The sequence below is a fragment of the Erpetoichthys calabaricus genome, chromosome 7 (genome assembly GCF_900747795.2).
Source record: "Erpetoichthys calabaricus chromosome 7, fErpCal1.3, whole genome shotgun sequence".
Lineage (NCBI taxonomy): Eukaryota > Metazoa > Chordata > Cladistia > Polypteriformes > Polypteridae > Erpetoichthys > Erpetoichthys calabaricus.
Genome location: NC_041400.2, coordinates 90,667,433 through 90,683,022, shown reverse-complemented (window position 1 = coordinate 90,683,022; position 15,590 = coordinate 90,667,433). Strand labels below are relative to the sequence as shown.

General features: G+C 39.4%; 2 protein-coding genes across 2 annotated transcripts in view; one reads left to right on the top strand and one right to left on the bottom strand.

Moving 5' to 3' along the window:
• Window positions 1–9,957, top strand: part of focad (focadhesin) — a 351,198-nt gene extending 341,241 nt beyond the window's left edge. Inside the window, 2 exon segments of the mRNA XM_051930168.1 lie at window positions 4,885–4,960; window positions 9,133–9,957. Of these exon segments, the coding sequence (XP_051786128.1) occupies window positions 4,885–4,960; window positions 9,133–9,206 (150 nt within the window). The 3' untranslated portion in view covers window positions 9,207–9,957.
• Window positions 9,958–12,211: 2,254 nt separating this feature from the next.
• The window catches only part of hacd4 (3-hydroxyacyl-CoA dehydratase 4), a 59,120-nt gene continuing 55,741 nt past the window's right edge, over window positions 12,212–15,590 (bottom strand). Inside the window, exon 7 of the mRNA XM_028805165.2 lies at window positions 12,212–12,946. Coding sequence (XP_028660998.1) covers window positions 12,864–12,946 — 83 coding nt within the window. The 3' untranslated portion in view covers window positions 12,212–12,863. The remainder of the gene's footprint in view (window positions 12,947–15,590) is intronic.

The window sequence follows — 15,590 nt, the reverse complement described above, 5'->3', positions numbered from 1 at the left end:
GGAGAACTTTGTCTAAGACTAAAACTGTGGCGGTGGGATAGCAGGCTGCTTTCCGCTTGTGCTGATCGACACAATTGCAAAACAAAAGACACTAATGAGAGGTGCAAGGGAATTTAAGGTGGCCCTGGATTACGAATTTTTCACAGGCTTCAGGGATTCTAGTGTTAAAACACTGAAAAAAAGATAAAGAAATGAAAAACCTAAATGACAACAGAAGTAAAGTTATGATGCTTTTAGCTATTTGAGTGCATATCCTTTTTCTTTATGTTTCGTGGTATCCTCTTGTGAAACTGAAACAAGTGAAAATATTTTATAGTGCTAACCTGCACAAATACCAAGTATAACTCTAGATTTTATAAAATGGTTCCATAAACTTCAAATCACATGCACAGTGTCTTTAGAAAGTGTTCAGTCCCCTTTGCTTTTTTGCGTTTATTTCCCTGGTTGCAGCCTTTTGCGAAAATTATTTAAATTCATTTTTCCCCTCATCATGCAACATTCAGTACCCTTGAATGATAAAGCCAGGCTGGGATTTTAGGAGTCTTTGCAAGTTTATGAAAAGATCCTTTACCATGATTCTTGAAATTTGTCTCAGTTGCATCCCATTCAGTTGTTCATTGTTTGAAATCTTTCTACACTTAGTTTGGAGTTCACCTGAAATAAATTGAATTGACTGTACATTATTAGGAAAGGCACATATTTGTCTGTATAATGTCCCACAGTTGACATTGTGTTTCAAAGCAAGAACCAAGCTATGCAGTTGATGGAATTGCTTGCATAGCTTCGAGACAGGATTGTGTCGATGCATAAATCTGGGAAATGCTACGAAAAATTTTCTGCAGCATTGAAGATTCCCAAAAGAGCAGTGGCCTCCATAATTCTTAAATGGAAGAAGTGTGGAACAAGCACGACTATTCTTAGAGCTGGTCACCTGGACAAAATGAGCATCATGGGAGATAAGGAAGGAGACCAAGAACCCAATGGCAACTCTGGCTGACCTCCATTGAACCTTTGGTAGGAGGAATTCCCATAAAGACAACTATAACTAGAGCACTCCACCAATATGGGATTATGGCAGAAAGGCCAGATGGAAGCCTCACATCTTAGAAATTTTCAAAGAGGTATACCTAATGGACTGTCAGACTATGAGAAACAAGAATCTCTGATCTGACGACGCCAAGATTAGTGTCATATCTTTAGAAAACTAGGCACGACTCATCACCTACACAAATACCATTCCAACAGTGGAGCATGGTGGTGGCAGCATCATGCTGTGGGGCTGTTATTTTTAGTGGAAGAGACTGAGAGACCAGTCAGAGAGTTTTAGGAAAGATAAACTGAGCACAGTACAGAGATACCCTTAATAAATACCTGCTCCCGGAGTGCTGTTGACCTCAGACTGAGCTGAAGGTTCAACTTCCAACAAAACAATTGAGCTGAAGCAGAAAGCAAAGACAACACAGGAGTGATGTAGTGACAACTCTGTGAATGTCCTTGAGTCATCTAGCCAAAGCCTGGACTTGAACATTATTGAATGTTGCTTGATAAGGGAAAAATTTAATTTTAAATGATTTTAGTGTAAGGCTGCAACACAGAAAAAGAAGTATGAAAAAGTTATGGGGTCTGAATACTTTCTGCTGAATAATTAACTGATGGCAACCTACTCTCATGGTGACGTAAGCTTGATGTTTGTTAAAGTAATTTTTATCAGCCCACTTAAACACATTAGAATCACAGTTTGGCTTTTCATGGAAGCTTTTTAAATAAATAAATGCATAGAGAGACAGACAAAACCTTCTGTCTTTAGGGTGAAATTTGGCTTTTTACAGTTGCTCTTTAGATAGACAGACAGACACACACTTGAATCTGAACACCTACCAGAATGACAAAAGTGGAAGAAAATTAAAAAGAAAGAAAACTCCTGACTTGGCAGTCCCAGTCCCAGCGAGGCATTACGTAGGGGTATTGCTGTTGGTATAAAGGAGCCCCAGTAGTATTTCTTGACACATTTCTGCTGAATGATTCATTGGCTAAAATTACTCACTGTTAGTGTGTCGGAGAGAGGATGTACAGCATTGTCCATAATGGCACTCAGTTTTGATTTAGTTCTCTCCTTTGCTACTACCTCCAGGAGGTCCAGAGTGCATAAACATACCTCAGTCTACTCTTTTAATGAGCTTGTTGATTCAGTAGGCCTCTCTTGAAGTGATGTTACTGGCCCAGCATGCAACAGGATAGAAAATATCACTGGCCATCACAAAGTTGTAGAATATGTGAAGGATGTCACTTCCCATATTAATGGAACACAGTCTCCTAAGGCAAAAGAGCCTGCTCTGCCCTTTCGTATATATTTCCTCTGTGTTCTGAGACCAGTCCAACCTGTCATTAATGTGGAACCCCAAATACTTGTAGGTAGTGCTGGGAGGTATACTGGTTCATACCGAAAACCATTTTTTATTTTTGTTATGATATGTATTTTTCTTATACCGCAATACCGGTTTAAATAGCCTAAACAACGTTCGGAACGTGGCACAGCGGGAAACTGTTTAAGGGGGGACTCTTTTCACTGTTGCACTGCTAAACACGCATGCAAAGGAGTACATGCGTTAGTGGAGGTATTGAATGGTGAACATTGACAGAGAACATTCCGAAATGGAAACTGTAGCAGATGATAAAGTTGAACATGATGACACAGAAGAACTTTTACCGAAAAAATAAGCCACGTCTGTTGTCTGGAGATTTTGGTTTTAAAAGGTCGGATGTGGACCAAACAACTATTTACTGCAAATGCTGTTGAGCTAAAGTTGTTGCTGGAGGCAGTAACACGAGCAATTTGCTGCACCACCTTAGCCGCAAACATGCTTTGGAGTACCATGAATGTATGGACCTAAGATTGGCACCCTCCATGTCCTCGGGTAAAACTGAAAAAGCTAGAGGATACTTGAGTCAGACATTACTTGTAGACGCATTTGCTAGAGGTACTGCCTACGACAAAAAAAGCAAGCGGTGGATCGAGATAACCAACTCCATTACAATCCATATAGCTAATGTGTCAGTGGACAGAGATGGCTAACATCAACAGAAGTGTAGTTGGTTTACAAAAAATATTTACTCTTTATTCCTTTTCTAAGACATGTTCAGTGCAATACAACTTTTGACAAGCACCCCTGGATATTTTACTAAGTCTAAATGCCTCTTTGGATGGTTGACAATATGTTGTCAAAATTATAGTTTTAAGTTGTTTGCAAAATTTGTTCAATAAAATGGTTCTATGTTTTGACTGCAACTGTAATGCAGTGTGATTCCTTCTCTTCACTAGTGCCACCCCCTTGAACACTATCACTTTATGGGGCCATGCAAACCTATATTAATACGTGTGTGCACATTAAAATGTCTTTTCGTACAATGTACAATTCTCATGTCAGTGGAATAGATTATTCTTAGCCAGTCTACTGCAGTAATTGCAGTGGAAAATGTGGTTAACATCCACTCATGCATGGGGAAAAAATACCGTTGAATACCGTGAAACTGGTATAATTTTGAAAAATACCGTGATATAGAATTTTGGTCGTACCGCCCAGCCCTACTTGTAGGAATGGATCACCTCTCCATCCTCTCCCTGAATAGAAGCTCCATGGAAGCTCTTTGGTGCAGTGAAAGTCAATAAGTCCTTGGTTTTGCTGATGTTAAGTTGCAGACAATTTTCTTCGCACCAAGAAACAAAGTTCTCCACTTGATTTCTGTACTCATCCCTCTTACCAGTACACCCCGTAGCAGGAGAATCATCTGAGCATCTCTACAGGTGACATGACCTGGTGTTACATTTACAATCTGAGCCATACAGAGTGATAAGATAAGGAGGCAAGACTGTTCCTTGTGGTGCTCCAGTGTTGTTTACATCCATATCAGAAACGCAATCCTTGAGTCTCACAAACTGTGGTCTACCTGACAGGTAGTCCATTATCCAGGATGCCATAGGCTCATCCACCTGCATATCTCTGAGTTTAGCCCTTAACAGGGATGGCTGGATGGTATTCAAGGCATTGGAGAAATCAAAAAACATAATCCTCACAGTGCTGCCAGCTTTGTCCAGGTGAGTATAATACTTGTGGAGCAGAGAAATAATTACATCCTCCACTTGATAGGCAAACTGCAGTGGGTTCAGGTGATCTACCACAAGAGGACTCATATAGTATAAATAATCTGGGATAGCGTTTACTTATTGACACCATCTACTTTTCTTGTCACTTTCCTGTTAAACAATCTGGCTGTTGCTGCCTGAGTAAATCGACTTCAGTATTTTTTGAATGACAAACACATTATTTGGTTGTTGAATTCGCTTTAACTGTCACTGACTTTTCGACATAATGGAGTATTTTATAATTCCCTGTTTCTTTGTTTAATGTCTATTTTTTCAAAACCAGCTCACTTCAACCTGAGCAAAGTTGAGCAGCATTGGGCAATTAAATGTGCAGTTGTGGATTAAGAGCCTGAGGAGATTTCTATGTCATAATCTCGTATTGTGTTACTCATATTGTTTTTAGTAGTTTTATTGTTAGTTGTAGTGGGGCCAGCATATGATATCTGTATTTTAGGTGCCACATCAAAATGTTGACAACCAGTGAGATCATTCAGGTAGGGTTTGGTAGAATAGGAAAATTTCTGATTGGCTTATGCAAATGCATATACAATAACACAAGATGGCATTTCATACGTATGGGAACGTCAATATTATATCATATCACCCACCCATAAATGATTGTTAAAATATATTTTAATTGCTAAGCATTACAATGTGCAGTGCTCTGTGGAGTGTGATCAGTGTGCCACCACTGGCCTTTCACATGTGTCCACTCTGTAACGTTAACTTTTCTGTTGTTTCAGTTCATAGACTGGATGCTGACTATGATAGAGGGGCCCTCACAAGGCTTGTCCAGCACGTCAGTCAAAAGAATTAAAGGTAAAATGGCTATTTTTTTTTTTGCCTGCTTTTGTAAGAAATTTCTGCACTTTATAAGCAATAAAGTACTCACAGATTGATTTTGGTCATCTTGGTATAATTTACCATCAAACAATAGAGATGCATGGTTCATTTTAGGGTTTGCTGTCACAGGCTTAGGGATGTTAGCATCACCATAAACACCACTGTGTGCACAAGTTTGGTAAAACATCGAACCCATTGGGTAAGAGGGAGCAGGAGGTGTGTGGATAGTTCATGCTGTGTTACAATGAAGAAACAAGCAGTGCTCTGTGTGTTGATTTGTTCAGTTTTTTGTGTAATGGACAAATGGTGCATTGGAAGACATAAAGTTTCTAAATAATAATAAATAGTAATAAAGTAATGTATTAATTAAAAGCATTTTAAAATTGCCACTTTAAGCTAATGCTTTTAATTCCACAGCCGTAGCTTGACTTATACCCAAGTATTCAGTGCCTTGCTAAAGTATTGAGGTATTTGAAAAGTTTTAAATGTTCTTTAATATCATTTGTGGAGAAAAGGTTATTGAACGTCATATTTTCATCATGTGAAAAAGTAAATACATACCATGATTTTTCTTTTATCTATTCCACCCATCTATTTTCCTGACCAGTTTGTGCAGTGCAGGGAGTCATGTTGAAGCTGGAGCCTATCCCAGCAAGCATAGGGCACAAGGTTGAGAAAGTCCCTGGACAGGGGGCCAGCCCTTCATAGGGTGACCCCACACCCATGGAGCAATTTGACAGCACCACTTCACCTAACCTGAACATGCAGACTCCACACAGGGAACGCCTGGGATGTGAGCCCTGGACTCATTGTTGGGAGACAGCAGTGGTATCATTGCACCACCTCCGATTTTAACTTATGTGGACATATAAAGATTTGATCTTCATTTTAACAGCATCTTTAGATAAAGGTGATATAATGGGGGGGGGGGGGGGTTTTTGCAATATTTAATTCAATGAAAAGTGATCAGATGTGCTATTTTCATCTGTGAAGAGGTAAGTAAACCCTTGGCAGTAGTAGTTGGTAGTACATCCTTTGGCAGAAACAACCTCAGCTAGACACTTCGACATCTGTCTGTCTGTCTCTGGCATCAAATGGGACAAGTTATTTGCCACTCCTCATTGCAGAATTGTTTCTGGTGTTGGAGTGATGTCTTCAATTCCCTACACCACCCCCCAATTCCAGCACCCCACTGCATCTCACTGGGATTTAGATCCAGGCCTTGACTTGGCCATCCTTGAACCCTCCATTTCTTTTTGTCAGCCGTTCCTGGATGTATTTACTGATATGTGTAGGGTAATTGTTGTGTTGCATGGTCCTCTTTCAATTGGCCGCCAGTCTTTTGGTAGATGGTCCCACATTATCCTCCAAGCACCATCTGGTACAATTAGGAATTCATAGTGGATTCTATGACGGCCCAGGGTCTAATGCAGCAGAAAACAGCCCCAACCCATAACATTCCCTCCACAGTGCTTTACAGTTTGTGTCAGGTTCTTCTGGTGCTTTGGTTTCAGGGAAACCTGACTTCTAGTGCTGTGGCAAAATAACTCTTACCTTTGTATGTCCATCACACATTGTTCTGAAGGCCCTCTCTTTGCCTTAGGTCTTTATGGACAAACTTTAGTCTTCCCCTGATGTTCTCCTGACGTGCCCCCATGGCGATTATTTGTGCAGTGGTACACTTGTGCACTTTGGCAGAAACAGTGGCAAGACCTAACTGTCGGTTCTGTGATTCTTACAAATTTCTTTTGGCATCTTGCGTTCTGCTCTTGGGCCGAACTTGCTGTCGCTGGCCTGGCCTGGAGAATTTGGCAATTGTTTAAAATATTCCCAATTGTAGACAATCTTCTAGACCAGGGGTCCTCAATCACAGTCCTGGAGGGCCGCAGTGGCTGCAGGTTTTTGTTGCAACCTGGTTGCTTAATTAGAAAGCAATTCTTGCCAATAATTTAATTTCATGGCTTGTTCGTGCTTTAACTCTGTTATGTCAGGTAATTATCATATCCTAGATTTTCTTTCCCTTTCTAAGGATATATCATCCAAATGATTTGAAGGCTAAAATGGATGAGTAATTCTCTGTCCTTCACTTTTTCCTCTTCAATTTCCTTCCAAGTTATTAATTTAACCCAATAGTGCATGATAAATACACGCAGGTGTAAATAGTAACAAGCTAAATGGAGAAATACTGGTCTCTTTTGTCATTTGCATGTTATTGCTAATTAGGAGCCATTAAAAGCCAAGAATACAGCAATTTAAGTCTAAAATAAGCAATAAGTGTTCAAAATCTTAATGAGCAAGACAACTAAAGTGAAACAGAAGTGTTACTTGAGCAATAAGTGCTTCTTATTAAGCAACTGGGTTGGAGCAAAAAACCTGCAGCCACTGCAGCCCTCCAGGACTGTGATTGAGGATCCCTGTTCTAGACAGTGGAGTGGTTCATTTCCAATTGTTTAGATATCTTTTTAAATCGCTTCCCAGACTTATAGGCATCTAAAACCTTCTTTCTGAAGGCCTCTGAAATCTATTTCAGTCTCTGATAGCACACACTTCAGTAACAAAGAGTAAACCAAACTCGCTGTCTCAGGTTTAAGTAGGTTCCTTGGTTCCTCCAAGATCCTCTAGAATGACATTCTGATCATTTGCTCCTGACCTTGTAGCGGTGCTACATGATTAACATTGTCATAAATGTATTTTGTGCAGAGTCACGCCTTTCGAAGAGTTGTAAATGTGGCATGTTTGTTATATCACCCTTGTCTACAGATACTGTTTAAATGGCGATCAAATCTCGGTATGTCCACATATGTTAAAAGAGAAAAGAAAAACATTTCATGGGGTGTACTCACTTTTTCACATGCCTCTATGTTGTCATTTTGCAAACTCTCAAGCTTAGTAACCAATCACTTTATTAACTTGATAGAGCCATCAAGTGTTGGGTAGGACCACCTGTTTGCCTCCAAAAGAGCCTGAATTTTTTATTTTACTGTATTTAGAATTCTGATCCATTATGACTTGACAGCTTATTGTTTTAGTCGCACGTTTTTGCTCTACAAGTACAGTTTCATCTCACCCTGGAAGCACCATCTTGGACTGAGATCTGGACACTAAGTAGACCCCTAAGTTCTGGAAGCAGCATGTGAAAATGCCTTCTTTATGATGTGATGAATTATCATGCTGGAGGTATTCATCGTAGAAAGGATACAGCGGGCCATGAAAGGATGCATATGGTCAGCATCAACAAGTAGACATGCTGTAGCGATGCCACTGAATTTGTGTTAGGAGGCTAAAGTTATGCCATCTGAACGTTTTCAACACCATTAAGGTAGGATGGATCCATGGATTCCTGATGTTTATGACAAATTGAGACCCCGCTCTCTGCAAGTCACAGCAGGAATGAGGATCTGTCAGACCAGGCAACATGTCTCCAACATTCAGTCATTCAGCTCTGGTGCTCACATGGTCACTTTACCTTTGTTTTCCTATTACTATCTGATATTGAGATTTTATTAAGAATACAGAAACCTCTATAAAATGATAGTGCAGTGGAGAGGCTAACTACAGCCCATGACCCGGTGTGCCCATGCTCATCAGGGCAATTAACGCTTTTGTGATTTCATGAGTTCTTTGGGTTTGTGCTGGCATTGTGCCTGGTGCTATAATTGTAATCTAATTGTTTCCCAGATAAAAGATAAGACTAACTGAAACCTCCTGCTCACTCTGATTGACTCATAAGCACACATAATAAACTAAACTGCATTGTGGTTTGCAATGGCACTACAGGGTAACGGCTTTAGGAACTTAGAGTGAAGTTTAAATAAAAAATGCCAAAGGTCATAGTGATAACAAGTCACTGTCCTTAGCTCAGCTCAGCTCAGGATGGTTGGTTGTTTGTTATTTTGTGAAATTTAAGGCAATTGTTTGTTTTATGTTTTTTTCACTGCTCATTTTAACCTCAAGAACCATCTTTATAAATAGTTGTTTCCATTGTCACATTAATGTATATGAAATATAGCTAAAGTTTGAAAAGGAATTTTGGTTCAGTAATGGAGAATTGTTTTAACTGAGTATAATAAAATTGTTCCTCTCTTAAATTTAGATGATGTCAATAATTCGTGAAAAAAAAATTGAACTTTTTCATTTTTCTTTGGTAGCTGCTCTTCTGGCCTTGAGGTTTCTTCCCGAGTTTAAGAAGAAGTCTGTCTGGACCAGAGCATATGGCTGGTAGGACTGCAGTGGAGAAAGACGATGGTCAGCATGTCAACAGAATCAAACGTTTCAATGACCAGGAGTGAGCTGTTTGTAACTTGATTTAAAAAAGGTATTCAGTTGCAAGTGGAGGTCACCTTCTTCCACAATAAATAAAAATGCAAAGGTTGATAAAACCAGGAAGCAATCAAACTGATTGCAGTTGTTACATAAAAAAAAAGGGTGAAAGACGCTTTAAAGTATTCTAGGCTGTAATAAAAGAAGCTCTGAGAGTTCCAAGGCCAAAACGCCTTTCTGATGGCCGACATCAGCAGCTGGCAGCAGTGATTCTCAGGGCTGTGATACCATCAGACATGTTTTAATTGTGTAATGCATGATGAGAAACCTTTGGTCCGTGTTCATTGCCGACAACTGGACAGGGTGTGTAGGGTCTGCTTCTTTAATGCCAAAAAAACATAATTACAATCGTAATACTTATGGCTGTTTTTTTTTTCCTTATATGAATCATTTGATGTATTTCTTTTTCCTTTTTCACTATTCAAAGATATCTGTGTTCATACATTTTGTGCTGATATATTAGTTTATATTTTACTTGCCATATGTAACTATTTGCATTTATGCTGCTTCTCAAAAAGTAACAAAATTGAAATAATGGTGAATAAAAATGAAAATGTATATACCAACTGGCACAGAATACAGATAAACTGTACACAGAGAAGTAAGCAATATGTAGGGTGAAAAAAAATTGACAGGCCTGGTCTTAATAAATAATAGTTAGTTGATCTGATTATGATTTGTTACGCTTTTTTATTTTTAAAAAGCTATTTTATGTGTGAATTGCTAAATATTCCAAACAAAGCCATTGTAGATGGTTGTAGCAGCTCCTGACAAAACCTTTTTATGGAGAGGTAACAGGAGCTCCATATCATGGCGTAGGCTTCATTCTAGCAATGCTGGAGCTGAGGTTGACCTGTGCTGTTGGTCACAAAGCAGAGCCTTTGATGGTTTTTGTGTTACACATCTGAATGGCCTTCTCATTTTATGGGGTCTCTACCAGTGTAGGTGATTTTTGTAATACATTTTTCCTCATTCTGCACTGCATTAGGTGGGTCCTAAATTAAGGTGCTCTTGTTCTTTTCCACCGTGACCTTGGTGTTAAGGATCCAACTTGGGTAATTAGATTTGATTCCTGGGATATCCAAAACAACTGAGAATCAAGGTGGCTACAGGAAAATCTGTCCACAGAAGAAGGGGTTCCTTTCTGTTTTAGTGACATGCAGGGTGATGTTGGTGAAGCTGATCATCTCAATCATTCTTGTGTCATGAGCACCTCAAGTATCTGAAGGGGTTTTAGATATAAATAAATAGCTCAGCAAGGTGAATCTGGCTACACCACCCAACACCAAAACTGCTTAAATGTGTATAGAGGAGCAACATCAGACTAGTAATAAAAGACAAACAAACAGATGAAACATGCAATCAACAAAAGCACAAGAACAGACGTTGGAACTTTAGATCTGCTTTGGAGAAACTTCTCAAAATAATTTTATGAAACACCTACAAGAATGTATTAAACATGCAAGCATTCAAATTGTAGTCTCTTTCACTCTTTAACCCCAACATTGTTAAGATTTAGAGTACAACATATACAAAGAACACGGAATGGCCAACATGAGTGGAACAAACCTGAAGTCCCAGCTGGCATTAACAAATAGTGAAGGACTTGGAGTGCTGAAGACTGATAACTCTCCCAGGAAAGGCCCACCACACTGGCTCTTGTTTTTCAAGTATGATGAGGCTGCACCACCCGCGTGAGCTCAGGCAGTGAAAATCCACAGTTGTGTCTGTTGCTTCTCTTTGGATGAGCCGTGTCGTTACGTTCACTCACTCTCTTTGGCACTCTTTACCATTGCTTCTGCCATTCATCAGATGATCTGCTCACACAGAGCTAAATTCCAGATTAATACGTACAATCATTTTTATGATACTCCAAGGGCCTGAAAAGCATTCCTCTCCTCTTTTGGGCTTCATTTTATTTTCACAGTTGTTTGTTTGTTTTTTTATGCTAGTGATACTTGTCACAAAGTAATCATTGGAGCAACAATCCCCAGGGACAGCGGAAGTACCTCTGTGCTTTTAATGGGGCAGCCGTGCTACGACATTAAAATGAACTACAACAGCCAAAAGTAAAGAAACAATACACAATGCAGTAGTACCTCAGACATCATATGTAAACTATTGAAAATTATTCTAAGTGCTAGTTATCTGGACAGCGATTGTGTTTCTACCCAAGAAAACACCACAATGTGATTAAATACCAATAAGCATCAACAGAATAAAATGTAACAAGAATGCCTGATATTGGCCTCCTTTAGAATGTGATAATGAAGCAGTCGGTTTGGACACGTTGCTGTGTTAGTTCTTTGCATGTAGTTATTGGTAACTCTTGGCAGCTTTTTGCAGGGTTGGCCAGACTCTCTTCATTTAGCTGCTTTTTGTTTTCTTTCTTTCCCATCCGGCTGTAGGGAATCTGAGGTGACTCCAGACTTTCTTGTTACATTTTATTATATCAATGTATACTTGTATCAAGTCTAGTGTTATAATAATAATATCCACTTACTGCTTAAATAACTTGCTTTAAAAATCATTTTCCTGGGTGGCTAAGATGTCAGTGAAGTAAGCGACTGAGCGGTTAGCTGCAGGAGAACACGTTTTGTTGGCTTTTTGTGCTTTTCATGCTTGAGCTGTGTCCGCCACTAATGAGGACTAAAACTGTGTAGCTGTGTATGGGTTTATGCCTGAAATATATTGTACCTCAATAAATTCCTTTATTTATTAAATATAAATTGCAATTCACCATACATAATATATTCATTTTGTTTATAAGAAAAGAAGAAACATGCATACTGTTGCTTAAAATCACTTGAAGGGAAATGGAGAATGCTAATAGTTTTTGGTCTAAAAAAAATAAATATTTGATCAGATCATTTCATAACCAAAGAGTGCAGGCCATGATACATAATAGAATTTTAATATAACTTATTTTTAAAGTATTTTAATAAAATACAGTAGTTACACATTTAAAAACAATCTTTCATTATTACACATGTGACAATGATGACTTTAGAAGCCCTTTCTGTCTTTTCATCATTGACGCAGGATTCTCACATCAGGTATTTGTGGCCGCTCACGCAGTCAGGTTTGACATTTGGTATCTAAGCTCTGATCTGGACCCCCAAATAAAGACGTGTTTGACAAGACTGCTGGATATGAGAATTGTGAGAAAAGTGCCATATTCTGTATTTCATGTTTCAGTGTTCTGCAAATCTTTAGTGTGAAAATTTTGAGCTCAATGATATCAAGTAAATTTACTGTTTCATCCACCCAGGTTTACCTTGAACAGCTAATAAAACCAAACTTTAATACCAAAATGGTGGTGTTATGTTTCCTGCTGTTTTTACAGTAAGATATTTGAAGTATTTAGCACCATTACCTTCTTAATACATGAGGCATTTTCTGTCTCTTCTTTTGGTTTCCTACTAACACGTTCAAGCTGAGCACAGTGTAAAGGTTTTGCTGACCGTTTTCTTTTTTTGTTTAAACAAAATTACAGCTCAAGTCACTCGTATCCTTCTGTAGCAGACCCATGGTGTCCGTGTCCCAGCTGCCACTTCCATCAGTCGTCCTTGTTTTTTATGCTGTATTCTCCCAAGCACTGGCTCCTTCCCGAGAGCAGGTAGCTGACGTTGATGCAGGCCCCTGTGGTACAGCAGTGACAAGGTTACGTCCAGGCCTTACCCACATGTCGTATTCTTTTCATTTAGCAGGCTGACTGACCACAAATGTCTATGGACAACGTGCAGAAGGTGGACCATAATAGTCATGTCAGAACTGAGACTATATAACTGCTAGACATTTTCAGTAGTAGTTAGTTTAATTTGCAAGGGATGATTATTTGATTCAACACAAGGCCAAAGGGTGGCCAGAGTGTATCATGGAAGTGACAAGTGTGATGCAGGGTTCCTCCCTGGACGCAACCCCAAGGTAGACACGCATTGGCATCCACAATGCCAGTTTAGAGCTGTCAACCATCCTTATGTACACATCTTTAGGATATTAAAGAAAATGGGAATACTTCCAAAACACACATACCGCCTGGACTGGGATCCAGTCGTGTGTAGTAGCGACAGTAAACCCTGTCCACTGTAACACCTGAGCTTTTAAAGTAATAAGCTCTTACTATTAAAGAAGCCATTATGATTGAAGCAGATTCTGCCTTACAAATAGGGCTGCGGAGTTGGAGACAATTTTGGGTACCTGGAGTCTGGGTCGGAGTCGGCAAAAATGTACTGACTCCAACTCCTAATAAATTAAAATTGTAATGAAACAAATACAGCAAATGTCCCATTTCACAAACAATAGTCATAATTAAGTACTTCTCTGATGTAAGAATAAAGCCTAGTCCATAGTTGTGTTACTACTAGTGTGAAGTTCAGCTGAGCTATTATACAACCAGACATTCACACATTGTAATCTGGATTATGGTACATTACAAAAAGTGCTTTCATTTTCTTTCAGATATAATGTGTGTAACAACTTCATTTGAGTGTAAACAAGTGTAATGATGTACAGTGGTGTGAAAAACTATTTGCCCCCCTTCCTGATTTCTTATTCTTTTGCATGTTTGTCACACAAAATGTTTCTGATCATCAAACACATTTAACCATTAGTCAAATATAACACAAGTAAACACAAAATGCAGTTTTTAAATGATGGTGTTTTATTATTTAGGGAGAAAAAAAATCCAAACCTACATGGCCCTGTGTGAAAAAGTAATTGCCCCCTTGTTAAAAAATAACCTAACTGTGGTGTATCACACCTGAGTTCAATTTCCGTAGCCACCCCCAGGCCTGATTACTGCCACACCTGTTTCAATCAAGAAATCACTTAAATAGGAGCTGCCTGACACAGAGAAGTAGACCAAAAGCTCCTCAAAAGCTAGACATCATGCCAAGATCCAAAGAAATTCAGGAACAAATGAGAACAGAAGTAATTGAGATCTATCAGTCTGGTAAAGGTTATAAAGCCATTTCTAAAGCTTTGGGACTCCAGCGAACCACAGTGAGAGCCATTATCCACAAATGGCAAAAACATGGAACAGTGGTAAACCTTCCCAGGAGTGGCCGGCCGACCAAAATTACCCCAAGAGCGCAGAGACGACTCATCCGAGAGGTCACAAAAGACCCCAGGACAACGTCTAAAGAACTGCAGGCCTCACTTGCCTCAATTAAGGTCAGTGTTTACGACTCCACCATAAGAAAGAGACTGGGCAAAAACGGCCTGCATGGCAGATTTCCAAGACGCAAACCACTGTTAAGCAAAAAGAACATTAGGGCTCGTCTCAATTTTGCTAAGAAACATCTCATATGATTGCCAAGACTTTTGGGAAAATACCTTGTGGACTGATGAGTCAAAAGTTGAACTTTTTGGAAGGCAAATGTCCCGTTACATCTGGCGTAAAAGGAACACAGCATTTCAGAAAAAGAACATCATACCAACAGTAAAATATGGTGGTGGTAGTGTGATGGTCTGGGGTTGTTTTGCTGCTTCAGGACCTGGAAGGCTTGCTGTGATAGATGGAACCATGAATTCTACTGTCTACCAAAAAATCCTGAAGGAGAATGTCCGGCCATCTGTTCGTCAACTCAAGCTGAAGCGATCTTGGGTGCTGCAACAGGACAATGACCCAAAACACACCAGCAAATCCACCTCTGAATGGCTGAAGAAAAACAAAATGAAGACTTTGGAATGGCCTAGTCAAAGTCCTGACCTGAATCCAATTGAGATGCTATGGCATGACCTTAAAAAGGCGGTTCATGCTAGAAAACCCTCAAATAAAGCTGAATTACAACAATTTTGCAAAGATGAGTGGGCCAAAATTCCTCCAGAGCGCTGTAAAAGACTCATTGCAAGTTATCGCAAACGCTTGATTGCAGTTATTGCTGCTAAGGGTGGCCCAACCAGTTATTAGGTTCAGGGGGCAATTACTTTTTCACACAGGGCCATGTAAGTTTGGATTTTTTTTTCTCCCTAAATAATAAAAACCACCATTTAAAAACTGCATTTTGTGTTTACTTGTGTTATATTTGACTAATGGTTAAATGTGTTTGATGATCAGAAACATTTTGTGTGACAAACATGCAAAAGAATAAGAAATCAGGAAGGGGGCAAATAGTTTTTCACACCACTGTAAGTGGAGGTGTGTGCTATGGCCTGATGTGTGTTCAGGGGTTCTTGTTTTTTGTGTAACTGGCCAATACAGTAGAGAGTCAGCTTCCTAGCCAGTAGTTCTGTGGTTAAATGACATGTATGTTGCCTTCAATCAACATGGAAAATACATTAG